This window comes from Oncorhynchus mykiss, chromosome 4, assembly GCF_013265735.2.
Source record: "Oncorhynchus mykiss isolate Arlee chromosome 4, USDA_OmykA_1.1, whole genome shotgun sequence".
NCBI classification, from domain to species: Eukaryota; Metazoa; Chordata; class Actinopteri; order Salmoniformes; family Salmonidae; genus Oncorhynchus; species Oncorhynchus mykiss.
Genome location: NC_048568.1, coordinates 9,237,592 through 9,254,729, shown reverse-complemented (window position 1 = coordinate 9,254,729; position 17,138 = coordinate 9,237,592). Strand labels below are relative to the sequence as shown.

Genomic DNA, 17,138 nt, shown 5'->3' with positions numbered 1-17,138 from the left:
CTTGCATGGAATAGCCTTCATTTCTTAGAACAAGAACTGACGAGTCTCAGAAGAAAGCCTTTGTTTCTGGCCATTTTGAGCCTGTAATTGCTGATGCTCAAAAATACTCAACTAGTCTAAAGAAGACCAGTTCTGTTGCTTTCTTAATCAGAATAACAGTTTTCAGCTGTGTTAACATAAATGCAGAAGGGTTTGGTTGCTGATAATGGGCCTCTGTACGCCTATGTAGATATTCCATTCAAAATCTGCCATTTCCAGCTACAATAGTCATTTACAACATTAACAATGTCTACACCCTATTTCTGATCAATTTGATGTTATTTTAATGGTTAGAAAAAAGCCTTTTTTCAAAAACAAGGACATTTCTAAGTGACCCCAAACTTTTGAACGGTAGTATGTGTGTGTGTGTGTGTGTGTGTGTGTGTGTGTGTGTGTGTGTGTGTGTGTGTGTGTGTGTGTATATATATATATATTCCTTACTTAGATTTACATATATTTTGTGTATATGTTGTGAAACTGTTAGATATGATTTGTTAGATATTACCGCACTGTCGGAGCTAGAAGCACAAGCATTTCACTACACCCACAATAACATCTGCTGAACACTTGTATGTGACCAATACATTTGATTTGATTAGTGTTGCAGCTAGTACTGAGATGCAGTGCCTTAGACTGCTGCGCCACTCGGGAGCCCTTTCTGCCTATTCTCAATATCTCAAGTATTGCCTTTATTAGTTAAAATTATGTTTGGGGTTTCTTGTGCTGTGTGACCCGTTCCTCACCATATTTACCTTTCACTGCATTTCTCCTCCCCCCTCTGTGTTTGGTGTTTTTGTATCAAATAGTTCAGTCTGACTGTTGCACTGACTTAAATTTGTGCGGTCAGCCTCATCTCCTATTTCATTACATATGGGTGACGACCCAACGGATTGGTCAATTCAACCTATTCCTCAATCTGATTAACAAAAATTAGGCTAAACTCATTTTTAACACTCATTTTAAACATCAGTGCCCGACCTCACGAATGCTCTTGTGGCTGAATGGAAGCAAGTCCCCGCAGCAATGTTCCAACATTAAGTGGAAAGCCTTCCCTGAAGAGTGGAGGCTGTTATGTTTAGCAAAGGGGGGTTACAGCTCCATATTAATGCCTGTGATTTTGGAATGAGATGTTGGACGAGCAGCTGTCCACATACCTTTGGTCATGTAGTGTATGTTAATGCCCAATTTTTATCATTTTCATCTATACATAAGATGCTCTTATTAACCAGTGGCAATGTCTGTTGTTTCATTAGAGACACCCCGTGAGACTGGCTTTCACAAGACCACAAGGAACTGCCTCCAGCACATCAGGGAGGTCTTGCTGCACCATAGATGGCAGGATGCCGCAGAGTACATGGCCAGTTACTCACAGACACTGGAGGATACCACCGCAAACATGCCACAACTCTACGCTGAGGTAGGTCAATCGTTGCACCGACTGAAACTCTCACAAAGGGTAGCTGAGAGGTACTGTATAAATGCTAAGTTTGATTTCTTCAAACTTTGTCTTTCAGATCATTTGGAGGATAGGCACAGAGATACTACACCACCATCCCGACTCGACGCTGGAAGACTACAACAGTTTCTATGAGCGAGTGAAACACTCAGGAGTAAAGCATTACCTGAAGGTAGGTTCCATAATTGACCTCTTGATCTCTACACTATCAGCCCAACTAAAGGACCCTAAGTCAATAGGTGAAAAAATAAGTTAATGTAGGACAGTCAACATGTCCATACTTTTGTTATGAAGCAATTATGACACCTTCAAAAACAAACAAATAGATGGAATGTGTAAACAATGTGTTTGCAATGGAAGTGTATGCCAATGTGCATTTAAGAATTGCTTTGTCGGAAACTATGCAGTTTTTTGTTTTTTTACGTGTTATTTCTTACATTAGTACCCCAGGTCATCTTAGGTTTCATTACATACAGTCGAGAAGAACTACTGAATATAAGATCAGCATCAACTCACCATCAGTACGACCAAGAATATGTTTTTCGCGACGCGGATCCTGTGTTCTGCCTTACAAACAGGACAACGGAGTGGATCCTATGCAGCGACCCAAAAAAACGACTCCGAAAGAGAGGGAAACGAGGCGGTCTTCTGGTCAGACTCCGGAGACGGGCACAGCGCGCACCACTCCCTAGCATTCTTCTTGCCAATGTCCAGTCTCTTGACAACAAGGTTGATGAAATCCGAGCAAGGGTAGCATTCCAGAGGGACATCAGAGACTGTAACGTCCTTTGCTTCACTGAAACATGGCTCACTGGAGAGACGCTATCCGAAGCGGTGCAGCCAACGGGTTTCTCCACACATCGCGCAGACAGAAACAAACATCTTTCTGGTAAGAAGAGGGGCGGGGGCGTATGCCTCATGGCCAACGTGACATGGTGCGATGAAAGAAACATACAGGAACTCAAATCCTTCTGTTCACCTGATTTAGAATTCCTCACAATCAAATGTAGACCGCATTATCTACCAAGAGAATTCTCTTCGATTATAATCACAGCCGTATATATCCCCCCCCAAGCAGACACATCGATGGCTCTGAACGAACTTTATTTAACTCTCTGCAAACTGGAAACAATTTATCCGGAGGCTGCATTCATTGTAGCTGGGGATTTTAACAAGGCTAATCTGAAAACAAGACTCCCCAAATTTTATCAGCATATCGATTGCGCAACCAGGGGAGGAAAGACCTTGGACCATTGTTACTCTAACTTCCGCGACGCATATAAGGCCCTGCCCCGCCCCCCTTTCGGAAAAGCTGACCACGACTCCATTTTGTTGATCCCTGCCTACAGACAGAAACTAAAACAAGAGGCTCCCACGCTGAGGTCTGTCCAACGCTGGTCCGACCAAGCTGACTCCACACTCCAAGACTGCTTCCATCACGTGGACTGGGAGATGTTTCGTATTGCGTCAGATAACAACATTGACAAATACGCTGATTCGGTGTGCGAGTTCATTAGAACGTGCGTTGAAGATGTCGTTCCCATAGCAACGATTAAAACATTCCCTAACCAGAAACCGTGGATTGATGGCAGCATTCGTGTGAAACTGAAAGCGCGAACCACTGCTTTTAATCAGGGCAAGGTGTCTGGTAACATGACCGAATACAAACAGTGCAGCTATTCCCTCCGCAAGGCTATCAAACAAGCTAAGCGCCAGTACAGAGACAAAGTAGAATCTCAATTCAACGGCTCAGACACAAGAGGCATGTGGCAGGGTCTACAGTCAATCACGGACTACAGGAAGAAATCCAGCCCAGTCACGGACCAGGATGTCTTGCTCCCAGGCAGACTAAATAACTTTTTTGCCCGCTTTGAGGACAATACAGTGCCACTGACACGGCCTGCAACGAAAACATGCGGTCTCTCCTTCACTGCAGCCGAGGTGAGTAAGACATTTAAACGTGTTAACCCTCGCAAGGCTGCAGGCCCAGATGGCATCCCCAGCCGCGCCCTCAGAGCATGCGCAGACCAGCTGGCCGGTGTGTTTACGGACATATTCAATCAATCCCTATACCAGTCTGCTGTTCCCACATGCTTCAAGAGGGCCACCATTGTTCCTGTTCCCAAGAAAGCTAAGGTAACTGAGCTAAATGACTACCGCCCCGTAGCACTCACATCCGTCATCATGAAGTGCTTTGAGAGACTAGTCAAGGACCATATCACCTCCACCCTACCTGACACCCTAGACCCACTCCAATTTGCTTACCGCCCAAATAGGTCCACAGACGATGCAATCTCAACCACACTGCACACTGCCCTAACCCATCTGGACAAGAGGAATACCTATGTGAGAATGCTGTTCATCGACTACAGCTCGGCATTCAACACCATAGTACCCTCCAAGCTCGTCATCAAGCTCGAGACCCTGGGTCTCGACCCCGCCCTGTGCAACTGGGTACTGGACTTCCTGACGGGCCGCCCCCAGGTGGTGAGGGTAGGCAACAACATCTCCTCCCCGCTGATCCTCAACACTGGGGCCCCACAAGGGTGCGTTCTGAGCCCTCTCCTGTACTCCCTGTTCACCCACGACTGCGTGGCCACGCACGCCTCCAACTCAATCATCAAGTTTGCGGACGACACAACAGTGGTAGGCTTGATTACCAACAACGATGAGACGGCCTACAGGGAGGAGGTGAGGGCCCTCGAAGTGTGGTGTCAGGAAAACAACCTCACACTCAACGTCAACAAAACTAAGGAGATGATTGTGGACTTCAGGAAACAGCAGAGGGAACACCCCCCTATCCACATCGATGGAACAGTAGTGGAGAGGGTAGCAAGTTTTAAGTTCCTCGGCATACACATCACAGACAAACTGAATTGGTCCACTCACACAGACAGTATCGTGAAGAAGGCGCAGCAGCGCCTCTTCAACCTCAGGAGGCTGAAGAAATTCGGCTTGTCACCAAAAGCACTCACAAACTTCTACAGATGCACAATCGAGAGCATCCTGGCGGGCTGTATCACCGCCTGGTATGGCAACTGCACCGCCCTCAACCGTAAGGCTCTCCAGAGGGTAGTGAGGTCTGCACAACGCATCACCGGGGGCAAACTACCTGCCCTCCAGGACACCTACACCACCCGATGTCACAGGAAGGCCATAAAGATCATCAAGGACATCAACCACCCGAGCCACTGCCTGTTCACCCCGCTATCATCCAGAAGGCGAGGTCAGTACAGGTGCATCAAAGCTGGGACCGAGAGACTGAAAAACAGCTTCTATCTCAAGGCCATCAGACTGTTAAACAGCCACCACTAACACTGAGTGGCTGCTGCCAACACACTGACACTGACTCAACTCCAGCCACTTTAATAATGGGAATTGATGGGAAATGATGTAAATATATCACTAGCCACTTTAAACAATGCTACCTTATATAAATGTTACTTACCCTACATTATTCATCTCATATGCATACGTATATACTGTACTCTATATCATCGACGGTATCCTTATGTAATACATGTATCACTAGCCACTTTATACTATACTATGCCACTTTGTTTACATACTCATCTCATTTGTACATACTGTACCCGATACCATCTACTGTATCTTGCCTATGCTGCTCTGTACCATCACTCATTCATATATCCTTATGTACATATTCTTTATCCCCTTACACTGTGTACAAGACAGTAGTTTTGGAATTGTTAGTTAGATTACTTGTTATTACTGCATTGTCGGAACTAGAAGCACAAGCATTTCGCTACACTCGCATTAACATCTGCTAACCATGTGTATGTGACAAATAAAATTTGATTTGATTTGATTTGATTTGACCTGAAGGTCTGTCTGGAGCACTCGTTCCATCTCCTGGTCAATGGGCAGTTTGAGGATGCCAAGATTCAGCTGTCCATCGCTGAGAGCTGGAGGTATGGCAAGCAGTCAGCCGGTCAGTCCCAGAGGATTAGGCAACGAAAACATGCGGCCTCTCCTTCACTGCAGCCGAGGTGAGTAAGACATTTAAACGTGTTAACCCTCGCAAGGCTGCAGGCCCAGACGGCATCCCCAGCCGCGCCCTCAGAGCATGCGCAGACCAGCTGGCCGGTGTGTTTACGAACATATTCAATCAATCCCTATACCAGTCTGCTGTTCCCACATGCTTCAAGAGGGCCACCATTGTTCCTGTTCCCAAGAAAGATAAGGTAACTGAGCTAAACGACTACCGCCCCGTAGCACTCACTTCCGTCATCATGAAGTGCTTTGAGAGACTAGTCAAGGACCATATCACCTCCACCCTACCTGACACCCTAGACCCACTCCAATTTGCTTACCGCCCAAATAGGTCCACAGACGATGCAATCTCAACCACACTGCACACTGCCCTAACCCATCTGGACAAGAGGAATACCTATGTGAGAATGCTGTTCATTGACTACAGCTCGGCATTCAACACCATAGTACCCTCCAAGCTCGTCATCAAGCTCGAGACCCTGGGTCTTGACCCCGCCCTGTGCAACTGGGTACTGGACTTCCTGACGGGCCGCCCCCAGGTGGTGAGGGTAGGCAACATCATCTCCTCCCCGCTGATCCTCAACACTGGGGCCCCACAAGGGTGCGTTCTGAGCCCTCTCCTGTACTCCCTGTTCACCCACGACTGCGTGGCCACGCACGCCTCCAACTCAATCATCAAGTTTGCGGACGACACAACAGTGGTAGGCTTGATTACCAACAACGACGAGACAGCCTACAGGGAGGAGGTGAGGGCCCTCGGAGTGTGGTGTCAGGAAAATAACCTCACACTCAACGTCAACAAAACTAAGGAGATGATTGTGGACTTCAGGAAACAGCAGAGGGAACACCCCCCTATCCACATCGATGGAACAGTAGTGGAGAGGGTAGCAAGTTTTAAGTTCCTCGGCATACACATCACAGACAAACTGAATTGGTCCACCCACACAGACAGCATCGCGAAGAAGGCGCAGCAGGCCTCTTCAACCTCAGGAGGCTGAAGAAATTTGGCTTGTCACCAAAAGCACTCACAAACTTCTACAGATGCACAATCGAGAGCATCCTGGCGGGCTGTATCACCGCCTGGTACGGCAACTGCTCCGCCCTCAACCGTAAGGCTCTCCAGAGGGTAGTGAGGTCTGCACAACGCATCACCGGGGGCAAACTACCTGCCCTCCAGGACACCTACACCACCCGATGTTACAGGAAGGCCATAAAGATCATCAAGGACATCAACCACCCGAGCCACTGCCTGTTCACCCCGCTATCATCCAGAAGGCGAGGTCAGTACAGGTGCATCAAAGCTGGGACCAAGAGACTGAAAAACAGCTTCTATCTCAAGGCCATCAGACTGTTAAACAGCCACCACTAACATTGAGTGGCTGCTGCCAACACACTGACACTGACTCAACTCCAGCCACTTTAATAATGGGAATTGATGGGAAATGATGTAAATACTGTATATCACTAGCCACTTTAAACAATGCTACCTTATATAATGTTACTTACCCTACATTATTCATCTCATATGCATACGTATATACTGTACTCTATATCATCGACTGTATCCTCATGTAATACATGTATCACTAGCCACTTTAACTATGCCACTTTGTTTACATACTCATCTCATATGTATATACTGTACTCGATACCATCTACTGTATCTTGCCTATGCTGCTCTGTACCATCACTCATTCATATATCCTTATGTACATATTCTTTATCCCCTTACACTGTGTATAAGACAGTAGTTTTGGAATTGTTAGTTAGATTACTTGTTGGTTATTACTGCATTGTCGGAACTAGAAGCACAAGCATTTCGCTACACTCGCATTAACATCTGCTAACCATGTGTATGTGACAAATAAAATTTGATTTGATTTGATCCGGGCCTATAGTGGCTTCCTGGATTACTTAATCTGGTGTGACAAGAAAGCCACTGCATCCAGCACAGGTAAGAGGACACCTGGCAACCCCCAAGTATCCATTTTTCATTGGTTTCAATGACATTGGGATAGTGGAAATCCTTAGGTTACCATCTACTGGCCAGATAATGTAACCGCGTCTTTAGGGACAATTCCAATACATTTCAAAAAGCATGGCCAAATAAAATGTAACCATAACCTGTGGTTGTGCTTTGGCTTAACATGGACTTTAACATATTTTAGATGAGTATGATGCAGCTGTCAACCAAGAAATGCATAGCTACTTCCGACAATCTTCTGTGAACCTGAAGGAGATCATGAAGCTTCCTGGCGTCTGGGATCCTTTTGTTCTGAGTTACATTGATGTAAGTACTGCTTCGTGTTCAGTAGGCATGAAACAAGAACAATTTCCAAACCAAACGGTAACATACTACCTGAATTTGTCCAGTAAAAATACTTGTTTTCATTTTTCCGTTTCAAAACGATTTACTACAATTTGCCCTACTTAACATGGCCCCTGGCATCCCCTTTTTCCATCATTGTTTTACTTTTCCATCATTGAACTACTTTCCCTTATCAGACTACCTATGATGATCTAATGTTTTGACTTGCGCGTGCCAATGGCAGATGCTGGAATTCTACAACGATCACGAGGGAGCTGTGAAGGTTCTAAATGACTATGCCTATGACGACAGTTTCCCACCCAACCCCAATGCCCATGTCTACCTATACCGGTACATGAAGAAACAGAACCACCCACTGAAGAAACTTCTCAAAGTGCTGAAGGTAGTACTGAGGCCATTGTTGTTCTTAACATGGGAATCTAGCTGAAATGTTGGGCACTATTATCATTATTAAAGGCCCAGTGCAGTAAAATATTTTCCTGTGTTTTATATACATTTCCACAGGTTTGAATAATACTGTGAAAATGTATAATGTCCTTTTGGTGTATGAGTTGGTTGAAGAGACGCCTGAAATGTCCGCCTGTTTTTGGTGGGGTGGAGTTTTGGTCTGCCTGGTGACATCACCAGGTGGTCAATTTGTTAATAGACCAATAAGAAAGAGTTCCAAACGTCTCTGCCAATAACAGCTAGTTTTCGGATTTCCCCTCCCCACAAAGACCTCTCCCAGACAGTACTAGCAAAATTCTTGCTTTAGAAATGGTTCTTTGCTAAGAAGCAATTTGTTTCTTTTTGACCATTTCATTTTAAAACAATCACAGTAAGGTGAAATCTCTAGGCTACAGTTAGTCCTGTACTCTGCCCCTCAATAGCCTACTGGTACTGTACTGTTTAATGAGTCCATGTTTTTGATGACATTTGCCTTAGATCCTGCATACATTGGTCCCAAGTCATGAGTTGATGCCAGAATACTGTTCTCTTCTGGTAGAGTCGGGTATGTGAATATAGAATAATAATAACAATATATTGATTTTGAGTGTCTTAAAGGGACAATGGGGTGTAAAATGAGGGGAAACTAGTAATTTTAAAGTCTATCTTGATGTTTTAGTCATTTTTCAATGTTTTTGTGCGTGTTTCTGTCCTCGGGCTTTTTTACGCATTCAGATGAATGTGTTTGGTGGATGTGTTCTTCACATTGATGTTGGTCCTATGAAGGTGTTCATAGTAAAGGATGAGTTTTTTTCCCCAGAGAATGAGGGTGATCTTCAGAAGGCTCTAGGTGTGGTTCTGGATCTCCTGGACTACTCCAGTTGGAGGAGCAACTTGGATGTCTGGAACCATTTGATGAACATCATCAAGAGACTGAGGATGAAGTAAGGATGGCTGCATGAATCCACACTACTCTCTCTCAAAAGGAGGACATTGAAAATGCACTCCCTTTGAATAAATTAAATTCGGCATACATTGCTTGTCTCTTCTCATGGCAAATTGGCAAGTCCTTATGTCATGCTTCATTTGTGCCAATTCCACGGATTTATATTTTCCTTTAGAAAACAATGGCTGAAGATTTTTGCAGAGGAGATGGGGTACAGAAAGGACTGGTGGCTAGCAATACACTTCTCAACATTCCAGGCCAGGAAAGATTCGGCAGAGAATAGAGAGCTACTGGAAGTGAAGAGCTTTGTTGTTGGAGCCTTTTGTCCTCACTGTAAGTAAAGCTACACGGTAACACCTTTTATTTTCTTGAGTATTACTTTCTTTCAGTTGTGTGAAATTAAGATGTCCCCACTTATTATCAGTATTTGCAGCATTGGCACTATGCGGAAAAATATCCAATTAGTTTAAGAATACACGTTTACTTCCTTGAACCACCATGCTTGGCTATCCTTAGGTCTAGTTTTTCCTGGTTCTGATAGTGGAAAAGTGGCAGTATGACATCTTATGTAGTCCAACCCATTGTTGTCTCTTTTGCCAGATGCCTCCATGTACTGCGGTGTTGGTAAGGCAGCCCGAAAAGGAGTGACTTCTGATGCTCGAAAGGCTAAGAGGAATCCTAAACCGCTAAAAAATATAAGAAGGCTCCGGAGAGAAAGGGGACAGCAAAGCCAAGACTGACCTTGAGGAAGCTCCTGGAATGCCACCAGGCACAGTGGCGAGAACAAACATTTAGAAAATGTGTGAAGAGCTTCTACCATTGCCAAGATCGGCAGGCATGACCACCTCATACAGTCATCAGGTCAGACACTCTCCCCTTCCATGACAGGTGTTCCAACTTCATTATTTTTCTTGTCTAGACTGTTCTTGGTTATCTGCATACAGTAGTTGCAGCCGCGATGACCATTCTCCACCTTCAGAAGGCAGGCCTCTCATTGCACTGCAATGTATGATGCGTTAAATTCTGTGATTGTCCACCAGGGAGCACTCAAGCTATGGCTACGTTTTTGAGTTGCTCTGCAGGCTGCTGCTCCGTCGTTTTTAAAAGAAGATGAGGCAGAAATTGAAGCATGTGTTCACTGTGGTAGTTGGTCGGGAATAGGGAGGTTGGGTGTGCTGCAGTATTAAGTCTAGGAGGTAATAAGCTCTGAGGCAGGTGTGGCCTCAACTGAACTTCCGCTGATTCATGGAGAACCCGCCTCCACTCACATCAGCAATACTAAACCCAGCTGGCCCAAATGCCACAACCTCAACTCTGTGATAGGACGGCCCTGGATGACACATATTAACTACAGCGGTGACAACGCACTACTGTATAATGCTGCTTCGTAACCAAGTGGGAGGTGGGAATTTAGCAGTTGTGAAGTCGTAAATACCAGTTGGATGCATTCACGTGCTTTGAAAAGATAATTTGGCTAATGACCAACAAGCTACCTAAACCATAAACTAAAAGCTATCATGCTGGTAAACAAATGAGTGTTAAAAAAACATATTAATAGATTGCTTTTTATAAATAATGATTTGTTGCATTTAATTGCAGAAAAATGCTGTTATCCAGGTCATTTCCTAAGTAGGTGAGGTCAGCATGTGGGAGAAGTGGGAGCTCAGGATGATGTATGAGTTTCCCACTAGTAATTACCAATTGGAGGGCCTTTCAAATATATTTTTCCCAGTTGTATATGGTAAATTCCCACTTGGTTACAAACGCATTTGACCCCTCTGGTGCCAATTAGCGATCACTTTTTTTCTCTCTTCTCTGCATGACGCTCAATGGAAAAGAAGAGTTGAGATAGCAATTGGTACTGTATGTCAAACAACCAGCAGAAAAACAACCAGCCTCGTCTTTATTCTTCCTCTGCCTTTCCCTTTGGGGATGAAAGAGGATCAACATGGTCATTGGTGCTCAAGTGGTGTATTGATGATGTCATATCCTGGTGCAAATTTCAAAATATCTCATTGTGCCCATTTGACACTGCCACAGTGAAAACATATAACTGCCCTGTTCATTTACTTACATCCTTATCACTGATCTAGCGTTATTTAATAGGTAAAAGTAATATATTGGGATATTTGCTTTAATCTATCCTATCACATTATATGTGTGATTACTTCAAGGATGGGAGGAAGGATGCATTTTTTAGCATTCAAAAAGGATTCTGAGATGCTATGTCATCCTGTTATAAAGGGAGTTGAAAAGGATGCTGCATGTAACTGAAGTTGACTTTTACCTTTGTTTTGAATGCTGTTCCCATCAAGGCCACAATGGCTAACCACTATTTAAACATTGTCTCCATTTTATTAACATTTTGATATTTTTTTGTTGTAATGGCACTAACTGAATACACTTATGGTGCTTTCAAGACATCTGGGAACTCTGAAAAAAATTGGTCAAATCATGACGTCAGTGATCTTCGGGTCGGAAAGTCAGAGCTCTAGAAAGGTGCCAGAGTTCCCAACTTGGAAGTCCGAGTTGGATGACTTAAAAGATTTCTCCCAGTCAGAGCTTGTTTTTTTCAGAGTTCCCGGTTGTCTTGAACACACTGAAGTCGGAGATTTCTGAGTTCCCAGTTGTTTTGAACACGGCATTAAGAGACACTAATCAGTGCATATTATTGTGTGTGCTGTCCGACAGGGTTGACGATTGTCAATACAGTGTTGTGCTTTTGGTAACAGGTTGTGAGAAAATGAACATTTATCATTGGACTGACAATTTACACTACTTTCATTTTTAATAAACAAAATGCTGTTTGAATAGTGGTCCTTCTTTACGCTTACTAAAGGAGCGAAACCAAACATGTCAAATTTTCACTGGGCTTGTTTGACATTGCAGGTGACTGCTGACTGATAAACAAATGACCTCGCATCATAAAATAAACAACTCATTATTCGTAGATCAGTTAGTCATAATGAATCACATATTTGATTCTCACGAACATAGCCACTGCCGTGTAAGACTAGCGAATGCTTTGCAGGAGTGCCCATAGTAATTACCAGAATTATCCACTTAAATCAGGAATAAACAGATGGGTATATACTGTAGCAGTTATTGTTAGCATATACAAAGACAGCAAATTCAAGTGTTGGGTGTCGACAAAAAATCCACTTACGTCATCATGATTAACCTTCAGTAGCTCCATTTATGGCGTCATATACTGTAGAAATGTACAATGTCAATACAAACCTAGAACGTGATGACAAACCCTGTTCATTCTACCTGCACTGTTTCTGTAGACTAGAGCAGGGTTTCGCAAACTCGGTCGTGATTCAAATAATCAAAGCTTGATGAGTTGATTAATAGAATCAACTGTGTAGTGCTAGGGCAAAAGGACTGAGTTTGGGAAACCCTGGACTATAGCATAAGACTCAAACGCTTGTATGCCCTTACTTTTCCCTGTGTCATTCACTCAGAACCACTTTCAGTGTACAGTATGGTGACAGGCAGAGCAGTGCCCAGCTACACAATAATTTGACAGCCTCGATAACAGTGTACATCATAACATTCCAGATATGCCAATAATCAGTCAAGTGTTTTGGTAGAGGTAAATAGTCAGTGGGTACAAAGAAAAGTTCTGGGACCTACAGAGAGTAAAACATTTCTAACCAAAGCATGCAATGATATACATTTAATGCAAATAGTCTTTAGTCACGTGCAAAAAAATAATTGCTTATTTTATTTTTATTGATAATAAATAGAAAAAATGTGATGCATTCCTGATGTAACATAACAAAAAGAAACAAATGTGAAACCAATGTAATATGACAGGTGTTCAGTTAGTGGGTGATTTACTGGCCTTTCACATGTAATGCAGCTACCCATACAAAACAAAATGCATTGTCAGACATTTCCTTTCAAATTAAAATGGATCGCAAAAGTTGTCATATGCGTCATATGAACAATAGAAAACTGCAGTATCTTTTACCAGTTTTATTAATAAAATATCATAAGAACAGTAAATTACATCTGACTTTCAACCTTCCCTTTCAGTTCATTCTGAAGAGAGTTTTGGGAAGAGCTCAGATAATATGGTACTTCTGAAATGATTGATCAAGCAACCCAAAAGCTTGGGGTCCATTTATTTTTAATAATAATTTCCACAGGAAACCATGATAACATTGTGAAATGAATACAAAAATCAACATAATAACCTTTAAAAAAAAGCTCAGTCACACAATAGAAATGTTATTGCACAATAGGACCTCTTGCAGAGTAACAAGCCTCAGTACTACTCCTCTTCAAGTCTATTACATTTCAGACAAGAAACATAAGACATTGATTTTCTGATGCTTTAATAGGAACTAACTTTTTAGAAAGTTCTGTTGTTTGCAAGTATATTATATATATTTATTTTCTGTCTGAGTCCTGGGGGGCAGCTGTTGCCTGCTGGGACCTATAGTCTTGCCCCTGGCCCTGGGGGCCAGCGCCGGGCTGGGGGCCCACTGAAGAGTCATGGCCATGTGGGACCTGTGGCTGCACAGGGAAGTCTCTGGGGCCGACATGAGGGTATGGGGCCACCCCAGGGGGCAGGATGGAGTGATCAAGTGGTCCATAGTGCACGTAGGTATGTGGGGGTCCCATGGGTCGGGCCATAGGAGTGCTGCCGGAAACACCTAGGTAGAAGGAAAAATGAACAAACAAATTAAATATAACACTGTAGTACCAACATAACAATAGTATTTCAGTTGTGGTTAGCGATGCGAATAACAAAGACTCAACTTGAGATAAAAGCTGGGGGCCAGAATTCACCACCTACCGAATGGGGGAGGCACCGGTTCATAGTGAGAAGGTGGAGGAAGGTACCGGTTGTGTGGGGAAGGGGGACTGTAAGCACCAGGAGTTGGACGCCGATGTCCGGGTGGTATCAACGGGTGTCCGTTAGGCGGTGGGGGTCCAGGAGGCATCATGCCTGAGTGTCCGTTGTCTGGTCGGTACACGGGAGGCATGAAGGGTGGGGGAGGAGGGATGTGGTGGCGTCCGGGAATGGGACGGTAGCAGAGTCCGGAGGGATGGCTGATGACTGGTCTGAGGGGGCCGGGTCTTGAGTCGGGGGGGGGCCTGACTGGAGAGACCAGCAGGGAGCCAGGACCCTGAGGTCGAGTGTTCTAGAGGAACAACAACAAAAAATATTAAAACAAAGAATAGCAATAGGTCCATTGTACTTGTAGCCCTGCTGCTGGCACCAACAATGAGAGTCCCTTTCATCTGATTCAAACAGTTTCGTTAGGTTAGAACAAAACAAACAATTATGCACTGGTGAGAAAGACAACAATATCCCACAATAATAAGTCAAGTTACACAGTCCCACAAGAATCACACAACCAAGTGCTACACACCGATTCAGAATCAGGACCGTTTCCACAAAGCATTAACCTCAAAACACACACAGCTTTAAATGATAACACATTTGAGATATCCATCATGTAGTTGTGCTGAAGTTATGGCTTTGTAGAACAGTGTCACCAATTCATTCAGTGGGGGTCAGAGGGAGGGTGGGTGTTGTAATATAGGGAAAAAATAAAAAGGAGCTTACAGACGGGCCACGGGGAGCGGCAAAGGTCTTCAGACTTCAATGGGACTAGGGCGGCAAAAGGCAAGCAGTTTTGCAATTGTCGCCGTTCGTGGTACTCACTCCAGTGAGCTGCGGCGTTGGCTCTACGCTCAAGGCTTCAAAATATGCATGGTTGACCATTGAGCAGAGTCCATCTCGCCAACCAACCAATGTTTTAAAATCACAACCGTCGAGCTGACAACAACCGAGACCGCTGGCATCTACACACAGTAGGCAGAAATGTTCAGTTTACCGCAGCCCGTCTGTAAGCTCCTTAAAACAAGCAACCACGCATGTCAGACTCCAGCCAGCAATGTTAAGTCTGACAACCCTGTGAAGCCACTACCCAGCTGACTGCCACTCCAGCCACTGATCCACGGCTGGGGTAAGCATGCTCACACACACATCCACATCCCTGCCACTGCTGCCTCCAACATAATACTCACTGCCTCTGGGTTCTCTGTGGAGGCCTGGGCCTCAGCCTGTGACTCTAGTGGAGCGGTCTGTTTAGTGCAAACACACCCACATGATGGAGGAACAGGGGGGAGAGATGCCCATAAGACCGTAAGGACTCACGGTGTTTCGTTGAAACTTTCCTTCTCTAGTTCCATGTCACTTTTTCCCTCCTGACATTGTTACGTAATAAGGAAGTAAATAACCTGTGGACATTTTCAGTCAATTTGAGACACTTACCGAGCTGCCCAGATCGCTTGGTGAGGATGTACTTGGGGCCATGGTGTCTGTGGAGGATAAAAAGGGCAGAATGATTAGAGATTTAGGATAAGGGCTCGATTAGGGATAATACCACATCAACCCTCATTGACAAAAAATACAATCCCTACCAGGTCTAGAAGCCACTGGGTGTTTGTGGTCAGGAGGGTAACGGCCGCGAGGTCGTGGTCCTGTTGGACAATAAATACACTGTGATACATCAACGTAAAACGTCAAATCTTCTAGAATGCTAACCTTGGCTCTCCTGGTTGTCATTAGGCACCTGACTCAAGACCACGTTACTGGTTCATGCTACCATCTATTTATAGCAAAGTCTGGTCTATTTGCAGTCCGAGGAAAATGTTTGGTCATGTCATGGTAGGATATTATTCTTCCAGAACTAGAAGTACCAGTACCAGAATATTTGAGATTCTTCAAAGAAGCCACCCTTTGCCTTGATGACAGCTTTGCACACTTTTAGCATTCTCTCAACCAGCTTCATGAGGTAGTCACCTGGACTGCATTTCAATTAACAGGTGTGCCTTGTTAAAAGTTCATTTGTGTAATTTCTTTCCTTCTTAATGCATTTGAGCCAATCAGTTGTGTTGTGACAAGGTAGGGTGTTATAAAGATGGTATTTTACCAAATAGGGCTAAGTCCATATTATGGCAAGAACAGCTCAAATAAGCAAAAAGAAACAGTCCATTACTTTAAGACATGAAGATCAGTCAATCTGGAAAATTTCAAGAACTTTTAAAGTTTCTTTAAGTGCAGTCGCAAAAACCATCAAGCTCTATTATCCAACAGACACATCTCAACATCAACTGTTCAGAGGAGACCACGTGAAGCAGGCCTTCATGGTCGAATTGCTGCAAAGAAACCACTAAAAGGACACCAATAAGAAGAGACTTGCTTGGGCCAATGAACAAGAGCAATGGAGATGAGACTGACAGAAATCTGTCCTTTGGTCTGAAGAGTACAAATGTGAGAGTTTTTGGTTCCAACCTTCGTGTCTTTTTGAGACGCAGAGTAGGTGAACGGATGATCTCCATATGTGTGGTTCCCACCGTGGAGCATGGAGGTGGTGTGGTGTGATAGTGCTTTGCTGGTGACACGGTCACCGATTTATTTAGAATTCAAGGGACACTTAACCAGCATGGCTACCACAGCAGTGGTACGGCATCCCATCTGGTTTGCGCTTAGTGGGACTATCATTTGTTTTTCAACAGGACAATGACCCAACACACATCCAGGCTGTGTAAGAGCTATTTGACCAAGGAGAGTGATGGAGTGCTGCATCAGATGGCCTGGCCTCCACAATCACCCGACCTCAACCCAATTGAGATGGTTTGGGATGAGTTTGACCCCAGAGTGTAGGAAAAGCAGCCAACAATAGACTGTTGGAAAAGCATTTCAGGTGAAGCTGGTTGAGAGAATGCCAAGAGTGTGCAAAGGTGTCAAAGGTCAAAGGGAGGCTACTTCAAAAATCTCAAATATATTTTGATTTGTTCAACACTTTTGGTTATTACATGATTCAATGTGTTGTTTCATAGTTTTGATGTCTTCACTATGATTCTACAATGTATAAAATAGTAAAAATAAAAACCCTAGA

General features: G+C 44.1%; 2 protein-coding genes across 10 annotated transcripts in view; one reads left to right on the top strand and one right to left on the bottom strand.

Moving 5' to 3' along the window:
• Nucleotides 1–1,273: 1,273 nt before the first annotated feature.
• On the top strand, nt 1,274–12,021 carry LOC118964406 (TATA box-binding protein-associated factor RNA polymerase I subunit A-like). The gene is given in 10 exon segments (XM_036975456.1): nt 1,274–1,456; nt 1,554–1,667; nt 5,342–5,456; nt 7,380–7,463; nt 7,678–7,799; nt 8,062–8,220; nt 8,763–8,829; nt 9,085–9,208; nt 9,386–9,543; nt 9,811–12,021. Coding segments are annotated over 10 exon segments (1,266 nt in total). The 3' UTR covers nt 9,951–12,021.
• An 891-nt stretch (nt 12,022–12,912) lies between these two features.
• The window catches only part of LOC110521039 (transport and Golgi organization protein 1 homolog), a 29,445-nt gene continuing 25,219 nt past the window's right edge, over nt 12,913–17,138 (bottom strand). For 8 of the 9 annotated variants that reach the window (XM_036975572.1, XM_036975571.1, XM_036975574.1 and 5 more), the window contains 5 exons: nt 15,658–15,717; nt 15,509–15,555; nt 15,262–15,318; nt 14,021–14,369; nt 12,913–13,877 (listed from right to left, as the gene is read on the bottom strand). In XM_036975572.1, coding sequence (XP_036831467.1) covers nt 13,612–13,877; nt 14,021–14,369; nt 15,262–15,318; nt 15,509–15,555; nt 15,658–15,717 — 779 coding nt within the window. In that variant the 3' untranslated portion in view covers nt 12,913–13,611. The remainder of the gene's footprint in view (nt 13,878–14,020; nt 14,370–15,261; nt 15,319–15,508; nt 15,556–15,657; nt 15,718–17,138) is intronic. The other variant, XM_036975576.1, reaches the window with a different exon arrangement.